At 36.6% G+C, this 16,856-nt stretch overlaps 2 protein-coding genes across 3 annotated transcripts; one reads left to right on the top strand and one right to left on the bottom strand.

Annotated features, from left to right (window-relative positions):
• Positions 1-3,213: 3,213 nt before the first annotated feature.
• Positions 3,214-7,126, top strand: PAS2 (Protein-tyrosine phosphatase-like, PTPLA). Of its 2 annotated transcripts, none has more exons than XM_089157313.1 (10): positions 3,214-3,345; positions 3,438-3,602; positions 3,707-3,818; positions 3,933-3,951; positions 4,090-4,178; positions 4,257-4,310; positions 5,906-5,976; positions 6,059-6,140; positions 6,764-6,860; positions 6,958-7,126. In XM_089157313.1, the coding sequence occupies exons 1-10, from the start codon at positions 3,305-3,307 to the stop codon at positions 7,026-7,028; spliced, it is 801 nt and encodes a 266-aa protein (XP_089013439.1). In that variant the 5' UTR covers positions 3,214-3,304; the 3' UTR covers positions 7,029-7,126. The 2 variants fall into 2 exon arrangements, with proteins under 2 accessions (XP_089013439.1, XP_089013440.1); XM_089157314.1 differs by having other exon boundaries at positions 3,264-3,345; positions 3,492-3,602.
• Positions 7,127-8,440: 1,314 nt separating this feature from the next.
• LOC149016185 (guanosine nucleotide diphosphate dissociation inhibitor At5g09550-like) lies at positions 8,441-15,857 on the bottom strand. The gene is made up of 13 exons (XM_089155618.1): positions 15,668-15,857; positions 14,312-14,374; positions 14,152-14,235; positions 13,691-13,798; positions 13,381-13,553; positions 12,746-12,857; positions 11,201-11,281; positions 11,066-11,128; positions 10,565-10,666; positions 10,306-10,430; positions 9,503-9,713; positions 8,824-8,898; positions 8,441-8,606 (listed from the first exon to the last, which is right to left on the bottom strand). The coding sequence occupies exons 1-13, from the start codon at positions 15,752-15,754 to the stop codon at positions 8,553-8,555; spliced, it is 1,338 nt and encodes a 445-aa protein (XP_089011744.1). The 5' UTR covers positions 15,755-15,857; the 3' UTR covers positions 8,441-8,552.
• Positions 15,858-16,856: the final 999 nt, after the last annotated feature.

Raw genomic sequence — 16,856 nt, 5'->3', positions numbered from 1 at the left:
CATCGGCTCAAGAAATAAACTCTGAAAAATCATCAGTCACATATAGCTTTAATGTGCATCCCAAAATGTAGAGGTGATCTCGTACTCTTAAAATTCCGAGTGGAAAAGCAACCTCTTAATATTTAGGCCTCCCTACAGATTTTGGATTATCAAAGTAACTTTTTTGTGACCTAAAAGGTAGAATCATGACCAAGCTATGGGAGTGGAAAAAGTCATTTCTTACCCAAGTAAGTAAAGAAGTTCTAATTAAGTTAGCAGCCCATCCTATAATAAACTATGTGAGATCCCATTTTAAAATCCCTAAGTGTATGCATGAGGATATATATTAAGAACTAGTTGGTTCTCCCATGCAATTTGGTTCGGTTCTTAAAGTAGCCTCCTCTCACTCCCTCCTGAAGGTGTTTCTTCTATACATCAGTGGGTCAAGAAGTGGGACAATCTCTTCAACAATGACAAAATCTTTGCTCAAAATCGATTTTCGCTTGCTGCTTCATAATGAGATACGTATGGCTAGAAAATCTCAGATCAGGTTTGGACTTGGCTCATAAAAAATAATTCAGGTATCTAGAGGTAGAAACTGACTGTCTTGAACTTCTTAATTTGGTTCAGTTAGAAATTCTCACTTCTTTTGAGATGTTTGGTTGTTTTAGATGATATCTTTGGGTTTAAACAATTAGTTGACCAATGTTTTTTTCTTTTATTTTCTTACATACGCTAATTTTATAGCAAATTCTTTGTCTAGGTTGGCTTTGTCGGTGAATCTTCCGATTAACTGGCATTTGTCGAATCTTTAGCTTCTGCAACTCTATAGAGCAAATGCAAATGTACATATTGAATCTATTATGCAATAAATTTACTTTCAAATCCCCTATCCCAAATTTTTTTTTTGTCAAGGCCAAGTCCAGTATATCCACTTCCACAAAATAAGAGATTAGAAGAATTGAATATGGGAAAATGATGATATGGAGGGCTTTCACACATCAGACGAATAAGACACAAAACAGAAATCCCATGTACAACTTAACCAAGATAGAATTTTTCACATGTTCTCATTTTATTTCTATTAGAAATAGGGTGCATCCCCTCTAAAATCAAAACTTTACAAAAATCCTCGACACCATTACATATTACACATATTGAAATTTTAGTATGAACCATATTACTCCTCCCACCCACATGGGGTAAAATGACCATAATGTCTACATCCATAACTTCTATTTTCAAAGTTGAATCACGGATGGTCTATCCCTCACTAACGATTGAGCTCGTAAGCCAAGTGACTTGCAACTCATATTCTTTTTGACTATTATTGTGGGATGAAAAAGAGCTAGGTCTTGAATTGTGTGATGAGTGAGGGTTTTTGGTCGGTTAAATTAATTAGTTTCATCAAATCTAAAATGTTGTTCACCATCTGTGATGCTGCGAGGGAACTTCTCATTCTTGATTAGAAGAATCCCCTTTGGATTTTCATCCATTTGTCATTCACAATTATCTAGTTCCAATTTCTGCATATTTTTCCACAATATTTTGCTTCAAGTTCTCTTTTAGGCGTTTTCTATGTGTTACTGTATAAATATATTCTTTACTTCTTGTGCGCGATTCTGCTAACCACTCTTTCTGATATTCTAACATTTATCATTGGGGATTTAGAAAGGGCATTGTTCATGTGGAACGAAGGAAGAAGAAGAGAGAAGGAAAGGGATGACATTAAAGTACACATGCTTTAAAATGGCTTTATTTAAGTGAGGTAAAAATAATTACATTTCATGTTAACACGTCAATAGCGGTGTTAGTTAAAGTCTTGAGGAACAAAGTATTGATTTTGGAGGGGTGTGCCTGCTTGTTCCCATTAGAGACAAAAGTGGTTTCATCTGAAAAATTCAAAAATATAAAATGGAAGACCAAGTCACTTTTTGTTTCTCGTGAATGTAATTATGCATCCAAGGTTTAAAGTATTGGTATCGAGTATCGTATCGGTCAGATGATTTTAAGAGACATATCGTCCTGTATCGAGTATTGTATCATTCTGGCTAATGTATTTTAGTATAATTCAATGGAGAGACGTATCAAGATGTATCGTATCGGTTTGGTCAAATATAAATACATATCAGCTAGTATCGTATGGTATCGTGGGATACTTTAAACCTTGCATGCATCCGTAGTTATGTCTCTTTGATATCGAGAATAGCTTCAATACAATTAATATGTACAAGATTCATTGCACTGGAGAGACGAAATCTTCACAGAAGAGACAAAAAACACTTTATAAGATAGAATCCAAAATAATTAAATGCCCCCTTAAGATTGTTCATAGGTTCCATCCATATAGTGTAGATAATAGAAGATAGACCTTATAAGTTGCTCTCTTTTTAGGGTAAGAAACAAAACTTTGTCGTATATTTAAATTATATATATAAAAATCTAAAATATAATTAAATACAAATAAGATGGCTTAATTGAACTTCAAAATAAAAAGTAATCCCTACTCTGTGGCCTTCAAGAGTCAAGACTAACAAGATATTTCAACCCTAATCTATTTAAACAGAAGGTGAACATTTTCTTTTTGGGTAATCAACAGAAGATGAGATTGAGTACGTAGTCCGAAACAGTTCGAGAATAATGTGCTCCCTTGTTGATTTTGAACTATACAATAAAAGATAAGACCAATAATTTTTTTTTTTATTTTTTAATAGTCATTGGTGCACCTCATCTCTTTCCTGTGGCTCAAACCCATAAAGCCATCAAGAGAGCACATAATTCTCCCATAACCGGGAGCTGATCTAGACTAGAAGTTGGGTGGGCTTTGAGTGATGCGGTCAAAGTCACAATTCATCAACGGATGCTAAAGACAATATCATATTCAGGATTGGTAGAATGGTAAGATTCAAATTTCTCAAATGGAGAGGTCATGGATTCGGATTCGATTCTTGCAGACGACAAGCATCCCCTGAAGATGCAATCAAGGTGTGCACAAACTGACGAGATCAACCTCAAATACCAAAAATAAATTAAAAAAAAAATCATATTCACCAGACGAACGGTGGGATGCTACCGGTCCCACTTCAACGTTCAGTCAAGGGTTATTATTTACCAACGTGCGATATTAACTGGGACCCGCCTTCAGGATTTCCTCCTTGGAAGCATCGCCCGCCAGCGAAATTTTTTTTTTTTTTTGGTAACCCCCGCTAGCGAAAACTGAAAAAAACAAGAAAACAAAAACACTTGGGAAATATCGCCTGCCGGTGTAACTTGTAAGGTTTAGTAAACCATGGGAGAGACCAGAGAGACTCGACGAGAACACTGAATGTTCGTTGTCGACGTGATAAATGTCTTGTTAAATTCTTGGTAAGCGTTGGGGGGCTGTTGAATATACGGAACAAATTATTTTAATTCGAGTTGTTGATCAGTTCACCTAAATTCAAACGGTTTAATGTCAGCCGGTGGCTCACTCAAATTCCAGTTGCCAACTCTTTGTTTTCATTAAACCCTAGATCCAGTTCAGAAACCTCGAATTTCGACCTTGGAGCTCTAATGGCGGGTTTCTTATCGGTCCTTCGTCGTTTATACCTTGGAGCCTACAACTGGAGTGTCTTTGTTGGATGGTAAGTTCATGCTTTGTTTAAGAAAAATCTGTCTTTTTTTTTTCTTCCTCTTTTTGACTGTAGTTTTTGTTTAATTGTTCCAAAATCTATTTGGGTTCTTTCAGGGCTAGTGTTTTGTATCATGCTCTGAGGACTTTGAACGGACCTGGTTACCAACATGTTTACTCAGCTGTCGAAACACCTCTTATGTTAGCTCAAACGGCAGCCATTTTGGAGGTATTGAGAATAACTGAATTTCCTTATTTTAGTTTCTCGATATTAATTTTTCTTTTTGGGTATACTTAACGTGCTTGATATTCGCTCTGGATCCTGTTTGGTGTTCTGGCGCAGATTATTCACTCTATGATTGGTAAGAAGTTACCATTTTCCATTTTTTTTTTCCAATAAGTTTTGAAGTGATTCTAGAATTGAAGCGTAGTTGGATCTGAGGTGGGCAGAGCTATGTAGATAATGAATCATTTTTCCTTTTTTTTTTCTTCTGAAAAAGGTCTCGTTAGATCCCCAGTTTCCGCAACATTGCCGCAGATAGGTTCCAGGTTGTATTTGACTTGGGGTATCTTATGGAGTTTCCCTCAGGTAATGACTTAGAACTTTTTCTTTTAATTTTACATGGAGAAGGAAATTTGCCAGTAAAACTGAACCCTTCTTTGGCAGGTTCGGACACATTGGCTTGTAAGTTCCTTGGTCATCAGCTGGTCTATCACAGAGGTACGAGTGTTAAACAATTGTTCGTTTTATTTGAATCCAATCTCTTAGGTTATTAAAACTCAAATCTGACATTCTTTTAGCTAATTCAAGTAAAATCATCTGTGATTGTGCTCGTGGTTATTAAAGGTGTCCTCCATAAATGGACGGGCACAGATTGCCCTGTTACCATCTTGCATCCCAACTAGCAAAGGGCCAAAGAGATAAGGAGAAAGCATGATCTCCTCTTTCTTTTATAAACATTTAGGTTACTGTTATTTTTTTCTCAAATTCAGAATAAATTATATTCTTTTTTGTTAATTCATTTTTGTTTCAGTCCATTTGCCTTTCTTTACATACTTGAAATCCAGAATGTTAAACGGGAAGATTGTTGCCATCTGTAATAATTCTTCAAGAGGGTTTTGACACTTCCATGCTCCGTTTGGTACTGATTTTCACTTGGGGAAATACATCATATTTTATTGAGTCTAGTCTAAGCAATGGGGTGATGCACATGTTCTATTTGTAAGATGAAAAACCCAAATTTAAAATTTGGAATCCAATCAATTGGTTTACTAATCGCCCATATAAACCCCCATCCAGAACATGGGAAACTATAACCATTGAAGGGTTGCTCAGTTGGTAATGACTGGCACCTCTCATTGAAGAGGTCAAAGGCTTGAGTCGTTTGATGCTCCATGTGGTATGTCCCCCCAATATAAAGCTACCAACTCCCCCCAAAAAAGGGGAAACTATAAAATGAAATTGAAGGTATGATGTTGACAAAGGCAACAGATGGGGACAAATAATACTTAAGCACACATATCATTTAACAGGAGCAATACCTTAGGAAGAGGAGACAAATAATACTTAAGCACCCGTATCATTTAACAGGAGCAATACCTTAGGAAGAGGTAATCTATGGGTGTTACATCTGGAAGAAATTTTGCAGTAACCTGTCTTCTGCTTCCTAAATTGGAGTGTAGGAGCTGCATGAGTCACTGCGAGATATTTGACTGCGGAGGCAATCTCCATGATTGTTCTTGCAGCCACAAACAACACTTGTGTTGGAGATACAGCCTATCCATGTTTCATAGAAGTTGGACGGAGGCTTACAATATTGGAGTTGTCTAGGATATGTTATATATATGAAAGATAAAAGAAAAATGTGCTGTTCAGAGAAGTTGGCCAGGTTATTTTCTATTTAATGGACTTTTTGGGGACTTGTTATTGGAACGTAGGTTTGTATATACATATACATATATGTTCTACTTGATCAGTTATATTTATAAAAGTTGCTAAATCACCAGAAGGAAAGTAATAAATATATTTGTCATTCAGTCTTTTCCTTTTTAAGCTCAACATCAGCTGGAAACTATCTGAAAGTAGTTTTCTTTTTGCATTGTCACAAGTGCTTGTGTCCTAGTTAAATTGATAAGCAGAAATTAATGGACGCAGAAATGATTGCTTTGGTACTTTTTTGTGAAACCAATTCTCATGCTGAATATTGATAGAGTCATGCCTATTTCTTTCCAACCAGTCATTTTCCATGATACAGATGTTGAATATTAGTCTCTTAATTGCAGATGCTAAATATTATTGTGCTACTCTTACTGCAGATTATTAGATATTCTTTCTTTGGCATGAAAGAGGTGTTTGGTTTTGCACCTTCATGGCTCTTGTGGCTGAGGTACATTCTTTTTGAATCAAGATGTCTCCTGTGCACAATCAAGGTCCTTGTTCCAGTATTTATTTCATCAATGTCAATGCAGGTACAGCACATTTTTGGGATTGTATCCGACTGGTATTAGCAGTGAAGTTGGTCTAATTTATCTTGCCCTGCCATTTATGAAGGTAATGAACTTAAACAGAGATCCACAGTTCATTCTTTCCTCTCGTCAGTTCCTGCCTCCATTACCCCTTTCAATTGAGAGGGCTTGGAATGTGCAGTTAACTCAACAAGATATGCACATGTATCGGCTATCTAAGTCTCACCTATTACTCATCCATATTTTCAGCAAGATAGTCAATTCTATTGTTCTTCATAGTTTTATCACAGTAATTGACTCCATTGTTCTACCATTGGCTTGGATTAATGGCGCTGAGAAGTTATCAAGAACCATAAATAATAAAAATACATGATCTTGGTATCATTGATACTTATGGAAAGGTTTGCTATCAAGATTTTCTTGGGGCCCTTGACCTGATTGGAAGTATTACAACTGTCTTTTTGACATGCATTTGCGCATTACAAAATAAATGACATGACAATGGTTGCAGGCATTCAATTATTTTTTGGTTAAATTTTATGGTCATACATTTACTTTACTTTCTACATTTTTTGGTGGTGGGGATGGGAAGAAATAGCCAAGCAACTGGTTCCAATCCAGTCTTTTTTCTGGAACAGCAAGTTATTACAGTATGTTCTGCTTTTTTATTTATTTTTTTAAATTCCCTATCTTTTTTGAACAATCCAGGAATCGGAAAAGTATTGCTTGAGGATGCCAAATAAATTTAACTTCTCTTTCGATTATTCCTATGCTGCAATTGCTGCCCTTGGGATCTATGTTCCAGGTATAGTTTTCTACTAATATAGTCCTTGCCTTTTCTCATTTTCTTTGCTGATTGATCTATTTGCCGTATGCATTCCTACAATTTGCTCTTATTGCAGGAAGTCCTCACATGTACCAATATATGCTTATGCAAAGGAAGAAAGCTCTCTCAAAGACTAAGAAAGAGTAACTTGGATGCAAGTGATCTATTATTATGTCACCCCTGTTTTTATTTTTGTTGTTGGTTAGAATTTTTGTCTTCTTCTGGTTCTAGGGTAGATGTTTGTCCCAGAGAAGTTGAGCTTGAAAATCTTGAAATTGGACGGATTCATGTTGAGTTTCACTTCCGAATGTTTACTTGTTAGGCACTGTTGACATGATAAAGATCCTATGTGAGAATGTAACTCTGTTTCCCCTTCCCCTTTACTCATTTTAAGCATCCTTGGATGTTTTTGTAATCATATTCAAGTCTGAAAGCACAGTCTATTTTGTTGGGAGGAAGACACTTACATGCTTGGTTGACTAGGGACTCTGACTCAACTCAGAATCTTTCATATGATACATTTCAATCTAAGGTTAATTCTGGAAGGAGACAATTTAATTCTAACGATCAGTAATTGTGGTTGTTGCCAATACACGATGGAGAATGGTTGAATTGGGTTCTGAAATTTGTTTTGGCCAATCTAGTCGGTATTTTCACTTCCTTCTGTGAAAATATTCTGGTGTCAGACACTCTTTTCCGTGTTCGACTTGATTTCTAAGTTAGCTGCGTAAGTTTTAACAAGAAAAGATCAGTTGAACCTTGGACCTTATCTTATTTTTCCTTTTAATGGGGGCATAATTTTCTCATAAAATTTAGGTTAGAGTTTTTTTTTTTTTTTTTGGGTCTGAGGTTCATCTGGGCAGCATGCGGGTACCTCGATTACATCATCAGAGGGGAGTTTTGTCGTTGAAGTGTCGAACTTATGACCTCTCCACTGAAAAGTATGGATCTTACCATTTTATGAATCCTACATTGACTAGGATAGAGTATTTCTATAATTGGGTTTCCTCAATAGCATTGGAGAAGAGTTGTGGGTGGGTTGGTTGTTTTTTTTACCCCCTGGTTCATGGAGAAGAGTTTGAAATCTAAGCTTCTACAATGAGGTATAAGATATCTTAGAAACCAATCACATGGAATCCAATGCCTTGGGATCTACTGTGGATCCCCATACATTGATGCGACCAAAATTGAAACTGATTTCTCCACGTTAGTCCATAATTCCAGCTTACTTGTGGCAAAGTGAAAAGCATATATATGTGTATCATACATGAAACAATTTTTACAGTTTACATAGAACTAAACCATTCATTTTCCTTTAGATAAATGACACATGACCATCAATCACATTTAAAGATTCATATTAAATTAAAATAAAATTAAATTAAAATAAAATTTTTTTCTATCCTTTAGAATCCTACATCAACTTTTGGATGTGATTGATGAACATGTCATTCATCTAAAGGGAAATGAACTTGATAAAATTCTCATATGAGACGGCTACATTTTGTAGCAGGAAAAAGGACAAAACAAAATGGAAGTTGCACTTTAACCATGGGTGCCTGCCGTTTTATGTACGAAAAAATCCTTTACTGGTTGAAGAGAAATGGAAGAAGAGAAAAAATGGAACAATGAATGAGTTCATAAAATTTCAAGGAAGACATCCGGTGGATTTCATTCTTCAGCAGCAGCACTAGCGGCACTGAGATCCACAGAAAGATCGAGAGTCTGGAACACAAAAACGAAACAACCAACTGGTTAGTGTAACTAACCATTTGAAAATGCAACAAATTAACAGATGGATTAGGGAAACATGCATTCTAGGCAACAATTTAAGGGATACAACATCAAATGGCTCAAGAATAGACCTCTACACTCTCCCCATTTAGATGCTTGAATAGTTAAACATAATATGAAGTCTAAATGAGCCGAAGAAAAAGTTTACCTTTCCAGTTATCTTGCTGTACATGTTAATGACATCCTTTACTGTGGTCTCAAAATGTGTTGTTGCATCATAACTCTGCAATGAATTTTGAAACATTTTAGTGTCTCCTGAACTAAGAACTCTGATGGATACACGACAAGGAAAAGGTTGTGCTTATTCTGTGCGTGGATGAACAGAGGGAGGTCTGGAGACAACCCATTCTGATACTTATGTAAATATCCAACCCAAAACCATGAACTATTTGGTGGGCAGACACAAGAATATGAGGCAACAAAGCTTTAGAAGTAACAACTGTGGGACTAGTCTCACAAACATCTATAATACCATGTTCCTGAGGATGTCACCAAAAAGAAGAATTTGTTGCTAAGGCTAGCAAAGCAAAGTCCATTAAAAGGTTCAGATATCAGGCTCATCCCCCTAAGTTGCAGGAAAAGAGAACAGCCTCCTAATATTCTGATAAACCATTTGTTGACAAGATATGCAGGAAGTAGGCAAGGTTGGTTACACTTAATGAACAGGCAAAGAAAAGGATAGAGATTATACTATTAAGAACTAATAAAAGAATTGGGTGCACTTGATCATCAGTTCAAGTCCTCAACTGAACAGTGTTTGACTCAAATTTCAGTATTCAGCTAACATTTGTTCAAGCAAAAGAATATGGAGACTAGAAATCACTTACGGTAGATATGAAACAGCTATCAACATCATGGTTGTTGATTGGTTCGTATCTGTCATAAACATCAAAAAACATCTCGTCTACTGGTCCAAGTAGCTCAATCCCACGCTTCAATTCTACTTCAGGTTGGTCGGTTTCCGCTTCTGTGGAAACAAAAGCAACGTATTTCCCTTTTGGAGCTACATTATGTGAATAGGAGCAGCAAAACAGGTACCTGAAACAGCATAACACTAGGAAGAATAACAATTGACTCTTTAAGATATAAGGAATGCACTACATGTTGTATGAAGTTTTTTCATTTTCTTTCTGTTTGTGGCTGTCTTGGGTAATTCTGAATGATTGATCTTTGGGCTCAATTCTGTCATGAGGTATCACCAATGCTTTCTTTGTCACTACTGTCATGCTGTTTCTTGTCCTTTTCCCCAGAAAAGGAAAAGAAGAAGAAATTCAGTTATCTTGCTCACAACGAAATTAAAAGATCTTTATTTGATCACCAAGAACAACTATTTATACCCTTAAATACATGACTAGGTTCGAAGATTCACAATATTAAATCTTATCTGATTGATAAACATATTCACAGAAGTTAAAATGTAACAAACATAAAAATTATCTATGCATACAAATTAAATTCATGAGGGAGTTAAAATGTAACAAACATAAAAATTATCTATGCATACAAATTAAATTCATGAGCGGGTGTTGTGAGACCATGTAGGTGTACATGAATGGTATGTCTATGCATAAGCTTTATCCATTTTTTCCATATCATAAGAAAAATAAACCAGAAAATTTCAGATACATACATGTCTGATTTACGGCCAAGTTGTTTTTGAGGCAGGATAACCTGGACTGAGTGAGAGTCGTGAGTGTTTGGGATGGGATGACTCATTATACAGATTGCTCGAGCAACTTTTCCAACCTTCTTAACCTGTTAATATAAGCAGGAGTTTACACAGTTCAAATCGAAGACTTTAGTGATCCAACTCTCTCCCCCTCCTTCCCCCCCCCGCGGGGGGTAGAATTCCCCTTTAAGTAACTGCTGGTGGAATGGTCAGCAACTACCTTGTCAGGCAAATATGAAGGATCACACACAACTTTCTTGCACTTCGCAGTTTCACCTTCAGAAGTCACACCACAAGCTTTACCATTTGCATCAAACTCTACCTGTCATCCCACAGTCAATGGTAAAATATGCTGGCATTGCTAGTTGTTCAATATTAATTTCTTCTACAATAAGATGGTTCTAACAAAATAAGAAAGAAATTGGACTTCTGTTATTGGATCAATAAAGAGTGCAAAGATAACATGGCACTCGAAAGAAATTGAATCAGAACACAGTTAATAATTCGACATTGGCTTTACCATGGAAAAATGAAACTTCATTGAGTGTCTTAACTTGGCACAAGATCTTGGGATTAAATTCCAACACAATTAATTCCAAGTAGCGAAAATTTTATTTTCTTCATTTTAGTCAAGTTTTATGTTTCAACCATGGATAGTTGAAGGATTGATTTCTTGGAAATGAGGAAAACTGAGGAAAAGAACATCCACTGAGAATATTACCTTACATTCTGGCTTGTTAAGCATGTAAGTTCCACCATAAACAGCACTAAGACGAGCAAATGCCTGGGATATCATACATATCACGTCAAAACAATGAAAAAAAAATCCTTCAGAACTGATCTGGGTATAGCTGACCTGTGGTAACTCTCCTAATCCATAGAGTGGATAAATATATGGGGATCCTCCTTGAAAGCGTGCCAAAGACTCAGCATATACCTTTTCAAAACAGAGAACCAAAAAACAAAGGAAGGTGGATCGTAAGGCTCTGCATATGACGAGAAGGTATTCAACAAGAAGGGAAATAACACCATGAAAAGTGAGATTTAGAAGGTTGCCTATCCCATTTCCTGAATGATTTCAATTAACAACAAATACACAACTTTCTGAAAGGTTAAATGGATCTTATACAAAATTTGTGGCACAGTGGGACTAGTTCAATTTTATGACATATCTGTATAAAGGCAGAATGAACATGGAAAGTAGCAACCTTTGGTTGATCCTAGAATTTATGATTGAGAGAGAGGATCTTTTTGTTGCTTTCTCTCATACTTTAAGACACGTTAAAATGGATCTTGAGAGAATCAACCTATAGCATCTTTTTCTTAGCCCAGATAAATGGATCATTTGTACATTTGTGACTATAGTGACATAATAAGTTTAGAGGATTTTGGTGACAAAAGGAAAAAGAACTGCTTCAAAGTAAGGGCATGCATTATTGTAGAACCATCCTAGAATTCCGTGGGAAAGAAACAGGATTTTATCATATTAGGTAAGAATGATGACCCAAGGATGTGCCCAAGCTATTTGAAATCATATGTCACACGTTGTGGAGCACTTCGCTTAGGGTCATACTTTCAAGAAAGACAATTTTCCAAAACAATAAACCTAAATATAGAATGATAGAAGTCTAGCGGATTGAAAGGAGAAAGAGTACTCAAGGCTAAGAGTGCTTGCCTGCCTTCATAAGGTATGCTCAGCAAGCTGGAACAACAATTTTGGCTTTGAGGAGGAAATACTCTTCTTAAAAGGTGAACTTGGTGCTGAAGGCTTCCACACAAGCAGAGTCCAAGGGGCAAGGAAATACTATTCCTAATTGAGAAAAATCGAGATGTGAAAGCTGGGGTTGGTTGATTAGAAAAAAAAAAAAAAAACCTAGAATTTCTGCGTATAAATTGAGAAGAGATTCAAAAAATGTTCTAACTCAGTAAAATTTTCCAAATGATTTCAGTAACTCCAGGTCATATGGCTACAGATCGAGAAAGGGGATGGATCATTGCCCAACATTTGGCATGGCCCTTTAGCTTGATCAGGTAACTGGCACATGGCCACTGTTCCGCAATCTAGTATAACTTCAAAAGCTTTCATATCCATTAAGGCTTTCTGTTTCACCCATGATGCTTTATAAATACTCATTAATTCCAGACTTCAAAGTCTGAATTTCCAATAATTTTAGTAATTTCCAAACAGTTAGCATTATAAATGTCCACTGATTCGTTATCTATGGGATGGGAGAGTTTCATGAGAGCTGCATGCAGAAGAGTGAATGTACTTGGGCACCAGGTTATAGAGTAGAATATTGTGCTGAAAGGCCAATTAATGTAGTTTTTGGCAAAAGGATTTCATTTCTGGGTTCAATGTCAAAACATTATACAATCAAAGGGAGGATAAGACAACTCTTACCTTCATCCTCTTCACAAAATCCATAGCGGGACCATCCAAGTAAGTATCATCTTTGTGAAGGGCCAAAGCATGACCAATAAAGTCAACTGTGTTGTCATCCAAACCATATTTTCTGCATAGGGGAGAAAACTGGTGTGTCAAAACCATGATATATTCAGCGAGTAATGTGGACAGAGGAGTTAAAACTAAAATAAAATGTGTTTTTGTGATGATTCTTTCAATGTAATTACATAAAAGTTTGTTGTATAAGTATAAAGGATATGAAGATTGAATTAATGCCCAATTAAAAAAAGAATAATCACGAGTACACTTAATACTGAATATTTAACTGCAAGCCTATGTCCAATCAAAAGATTCAAAACGTAAGACTAAAGGTGCATCATAAATGGTTACTAAGAGAACTAGAGTATTTGCTTCTGAAAAAGGCTCCACCTCTGATATCACCAACAACAGGATTGAATGGTACTAGGAATTCTCATTTCAAATATATAAGCACAAGTTGACAAAATACATTTATCATCAACTAAATGTAGCATATTTCACAAGAAGAGACACAAAACAGTCCTACAAAATCCAATTCAAATAGTGTGAGTAGGAACACAAGTCAACAGAAAGAGTGGAGTTGAGGTAAATACGAAATGACATCTCTTGCTGTAACTTTGTTCAGGTCCAGTCCTTCATGGGATTTTGGATCATTCTCTTCAAAGTCTTGCACATAAATGAAAAACTTCCGGGCACGACGCTTTTCGAATAGTCCCATAAGTGGGGATTTAAGTGCCTCAACGTCAGTGGCTGGAACTTTATGAATCTGCAAATTACAATGAAGTACTTTTGGTTTCAACCCTTATGCAATATTTGAAACGGAAATCTTCAAGATTCTGGCATTACCTTTACTGTTAAGTACAGTTTCTAGATAAAATCACAGCTGAGTCGAATGACACATACCTTCCCTTTGTTGTATACAAAACTGCCATCAACAGCCTTGAAATTCAGATACTTGGTAACGTTAGTATGGATGAGGACTCGTACTAAGCCACCATTGGCCATCATGAACTGCCAAAGCATTTGGATGGTCACTTCCATCATAATGAAAAATCGAACAATTTGGTAATTTTAACAAAGATCTAAAGTTTATGGCTTGGTTCTTAAATAATATAATTGGCAAATATATTCAGAGATCTTCACATTTAAAAAGAATGTAAACAACTCTCATATGCTACAAATTAGAACCGGTCATCTAAGAATAAAAAGCATCTAGCTACTTATATGCATTTGAACTTGCGTATAATCCCTGATCAACACTAAAGTGCCATTGCAACTTAACTTATGTGGGAAAATGAACAACCGAGCAGCGACAGATAAACAAACAGTTCTGTATCAGGAAACCACTAAAGGGTTCTGGATACCTTAGGGATCATATCAACATTGTATTCTTTGCTTGAGCCCAGATGCTCAGGACACTTGTCATTGTCCCTGAATCGTTTCCAAAGCTACCAACCAAGTAAAAAAAAAATGTCAGCATGGGCTCTTCTTAAAAGCCATGCAGAAAGTCTTATAATGATATACCTGAACTAGATTGAGTGAAGTTGATTCTCCTCCATAGTATTCATTTCTGTCCATATGCAGTACCTGTTGATTTGGGAGCAGATTAGACAACTCAATTTGATAATTAGTTCTTGAAGTAACTGGGGCACATTAGAATAAATTGAAGGGCCAGTTTGAACTGGAAGGGTCCGTAGAAACATTAGATGGACTAAAATTCTCCAGCGGTAGGAGATCATCTCCCTGCCCCTGGAATGGTCCCTTATCCCTGGAAACATTCGATGGAGCAGGAGCAACACAGGGTCCCTGAAAGGCCGGTTCAGAGGAAATAGAGGCACAGGCAACTGGAGCCCCAGAACCATTCTACACTTCGCAAGCCTTGTAGCCGAAGAGATTGCACGTTAGGCAATGAGGAGGGATATCCATTCAAGCCTAACCTCTTGCTCAGAGAACCCTTCCCTTAAAAGTATAAATATAGGTAACATGGGAAAAAAAATCAGGCAGAGCGCTGATAGACCATGTATATAAAACTTCTTCAATGGTCTGACATAATTGGTTACCCAATGAAGATTTTGAAGCCTAGAAACTCGAATGACATTTGGAATAGCTAGAATAGCATATAGAGAGACAAAGCTGTGCACCTAGAAAAAGCAGTTGAGGCTTTCTCTAAGATTGGGGACATAAAACTGGAGGCTCCCAAAAAGAGAAACTGCCTGGAAAGATGAGAAGTATTTGAAATCTGTCATGGAAACAAAATTATAGGAGGTACATGGAGATCCCAACTAATGTCCTGGTCCATCAAGATTAATTGCATGTTTCCAACGGACTAAAATTCCCTTGTAAACATTATACGCTGGACAATGAGATTTGTTCATCAAAGCTGAGATGTGCAGAAATTTAAAAATTTATGATAAGAACTAGTCTCACCAGAATGGAGATTGACTTTGGATCTCAGAAGTAAAAACCGAGGAGCAGAACATCCTTTCGTAAGACATTGCAGATTAGTTCAGCATTAAAGCCAATGTAATTTTTACGAACGCAAAAACTCCTTCCAATGGATCTCGTAACAATTGCAAGTATAGAACACATTGATGAAATCCACCTTTATTAAATTAACCTAGTCTAGATTCAATTTGCGATCAGCAAACACTTATAGAGTTTCCATCTCTTTTCAGATTTGCATTGAAAAAGATTGTATCGAAATAGAATAATCTTTATTCCAATTCCTAAGCTGTCAAGCTATGACGGATTTAGAAAATTCGAGCAGTAATCTCAAATGCAGCTTATCTTTAATCATGGATACCATGCAAAGCAGAAAAAGCAATTAAACGCAAGCAGAATCATACTGTAAGAGGAAGGGAAAGCGCAAAAAAGACTCACTTTTAGGCCATCGACGGAAAGAAGGCCGCTGAGAATGCATTCCTTAAGACCGGTGCCGAGAACTATTACATCGTATTCTTCATCCATGGTGGCAGAGTGAGAGAGAGCGAGCAAGCAAGCGAGAGATAGATGCAAAATAGAGGGAGAGACAGAGAGCGAGAGATGTTGGACGAAAACCAAGCGAGCGGGAGAAATTAGAATGAATTCTATATGTTCTATTTGTCAAGAAGAGAGATCCATACCTCTTGATGTCGCGCATTTACCGTTAAAATCCGGTACGATTCTAACTGATTTTAACAATACATGAGCAATTGACACGTGTATTAGCTGACGCAGGATTGTTTGATTGGAAGACCAACACCTGATATACAACATTTGTTTGTGGATCGTCTGCTCCCAACTGCCCCATTCGCCCCCTTCTCCCACCCTCTCAAGAGTGTGAGGCCCGCACTTTGTCAGGGCTACCCTCATCATCAAACAGCATGGGACCCACACACTTGTGAGGGGCAAGGAGCAGGGGTGTATGGGGGCAATTAGAAGTAGGGGTATAAATGGATAACCAAAATTCGCTTTCGAATTCGCATCGGCATCCGTTTAGGGGTATCCGAATCCGTCAGATTATTAATAGGATGCGGATATGGTATACCTCTTTCTTACCGAATATTATCCGTCCGATAAAATTATCCGTTTAAGTTACTTATTTAGATTTATTATTCTTATTTTTATAAATTTTACCTATGATATTTGATTATTTTTCTAAATTTTCTACTAAAATAACTACCAAAAGTTGTTAAAATCTTAAATTTCAAACATAGCCCTCACAAATAAAAAGGTAAAGATGTAAACAGGTAGTCGAAAACTTGTATTCAATCTATATTCATGCCCATTTAGAAGAATCTACTTAAGAAAATAACTATCTGATTATCATCCGAATCCGACAGAATCCGTCCGAAAACCGATAGGATATTATCCGAATCCGTCTGAATATAATAGGATGCGGTTATGGATATATCACTATCCAATCCGAATCCGGTCCGTTTACATCCCCTAGTTAGAAGCAGAGGATTTGGATTTGAAAAAAAATGGAAAAAATAATATTTTCTATAAAATTTCAAAGTATTGATTGTTTGGTTCAGTAAGATCTGAAAATGAGTGATATGTTACTTTTTCCACCTCATTACTTTCGTGA

This window comes from Hakea prostrata, chromosome 5 (genome assembly GCF_041222555.1).
Source record: "Hakea prostrata isolate BN-2017 chromosome 5, UWA_Hpros_2, whole genome shotgun sequence".
In the NCBI taxonomy this organism is placed as follows: domain Eukaryota; kingdom Viridiplantae; phylum Streptophyta; class Magnoliopsida; order Proteales; family Proteaceae; genus Hakea; species Hakea prostrata.
The sequence above is the reverse complement of the archived record's forward strand: the minus strand, read 5'-3'. Positions and strand labels throughout refer to the sequence as shown.

Bases quoted from the DNA above. Each gene is read 5' to 3' on its own strand.
- PAS2 (XM_089157313.1), top strand. From the start codon at position 3,305: ATGTTCGTTGTCGACGTGATAAATGTCTTGTTAAATTCTTG. The intron at 4,179-4,256 runs GTAATGACTTAG...CTTCTTTGGCAG, and splicing joins TCTTATGGAGTTTCCCTCAG to GTTCGGACACATTGGCTTGT. The intron at 6,861-6,957 runs GTATAGTTTTCT...CTCTTATTGCAG, and splicing joins CCTTGGGATCTATGTTCCAG to GAAGTCCTCACATGTACCAA.
- LOC149016185 (XM_089155618.1), bottom strand. From the start codon at position 15,754: ATGGATGAAGAATACGATGTAATAGTTCTCGGCACCGGTCTTAAGGAA. The intron at 14,375-15,667 runs GTGAGTCTTTTT...CCAAATCAACAG, and splicing joins TTTCCGTCGATGGCCTAAAA to GTACTGCATATGGACAGAAA. The intron at 14,236-14,311 runs GTATATCATTAT...CTTGGTTGGTAG, and splicing joins CTTCACTCAATCTAGTTCAG to CTTTGGAAACGATTCAGGGA.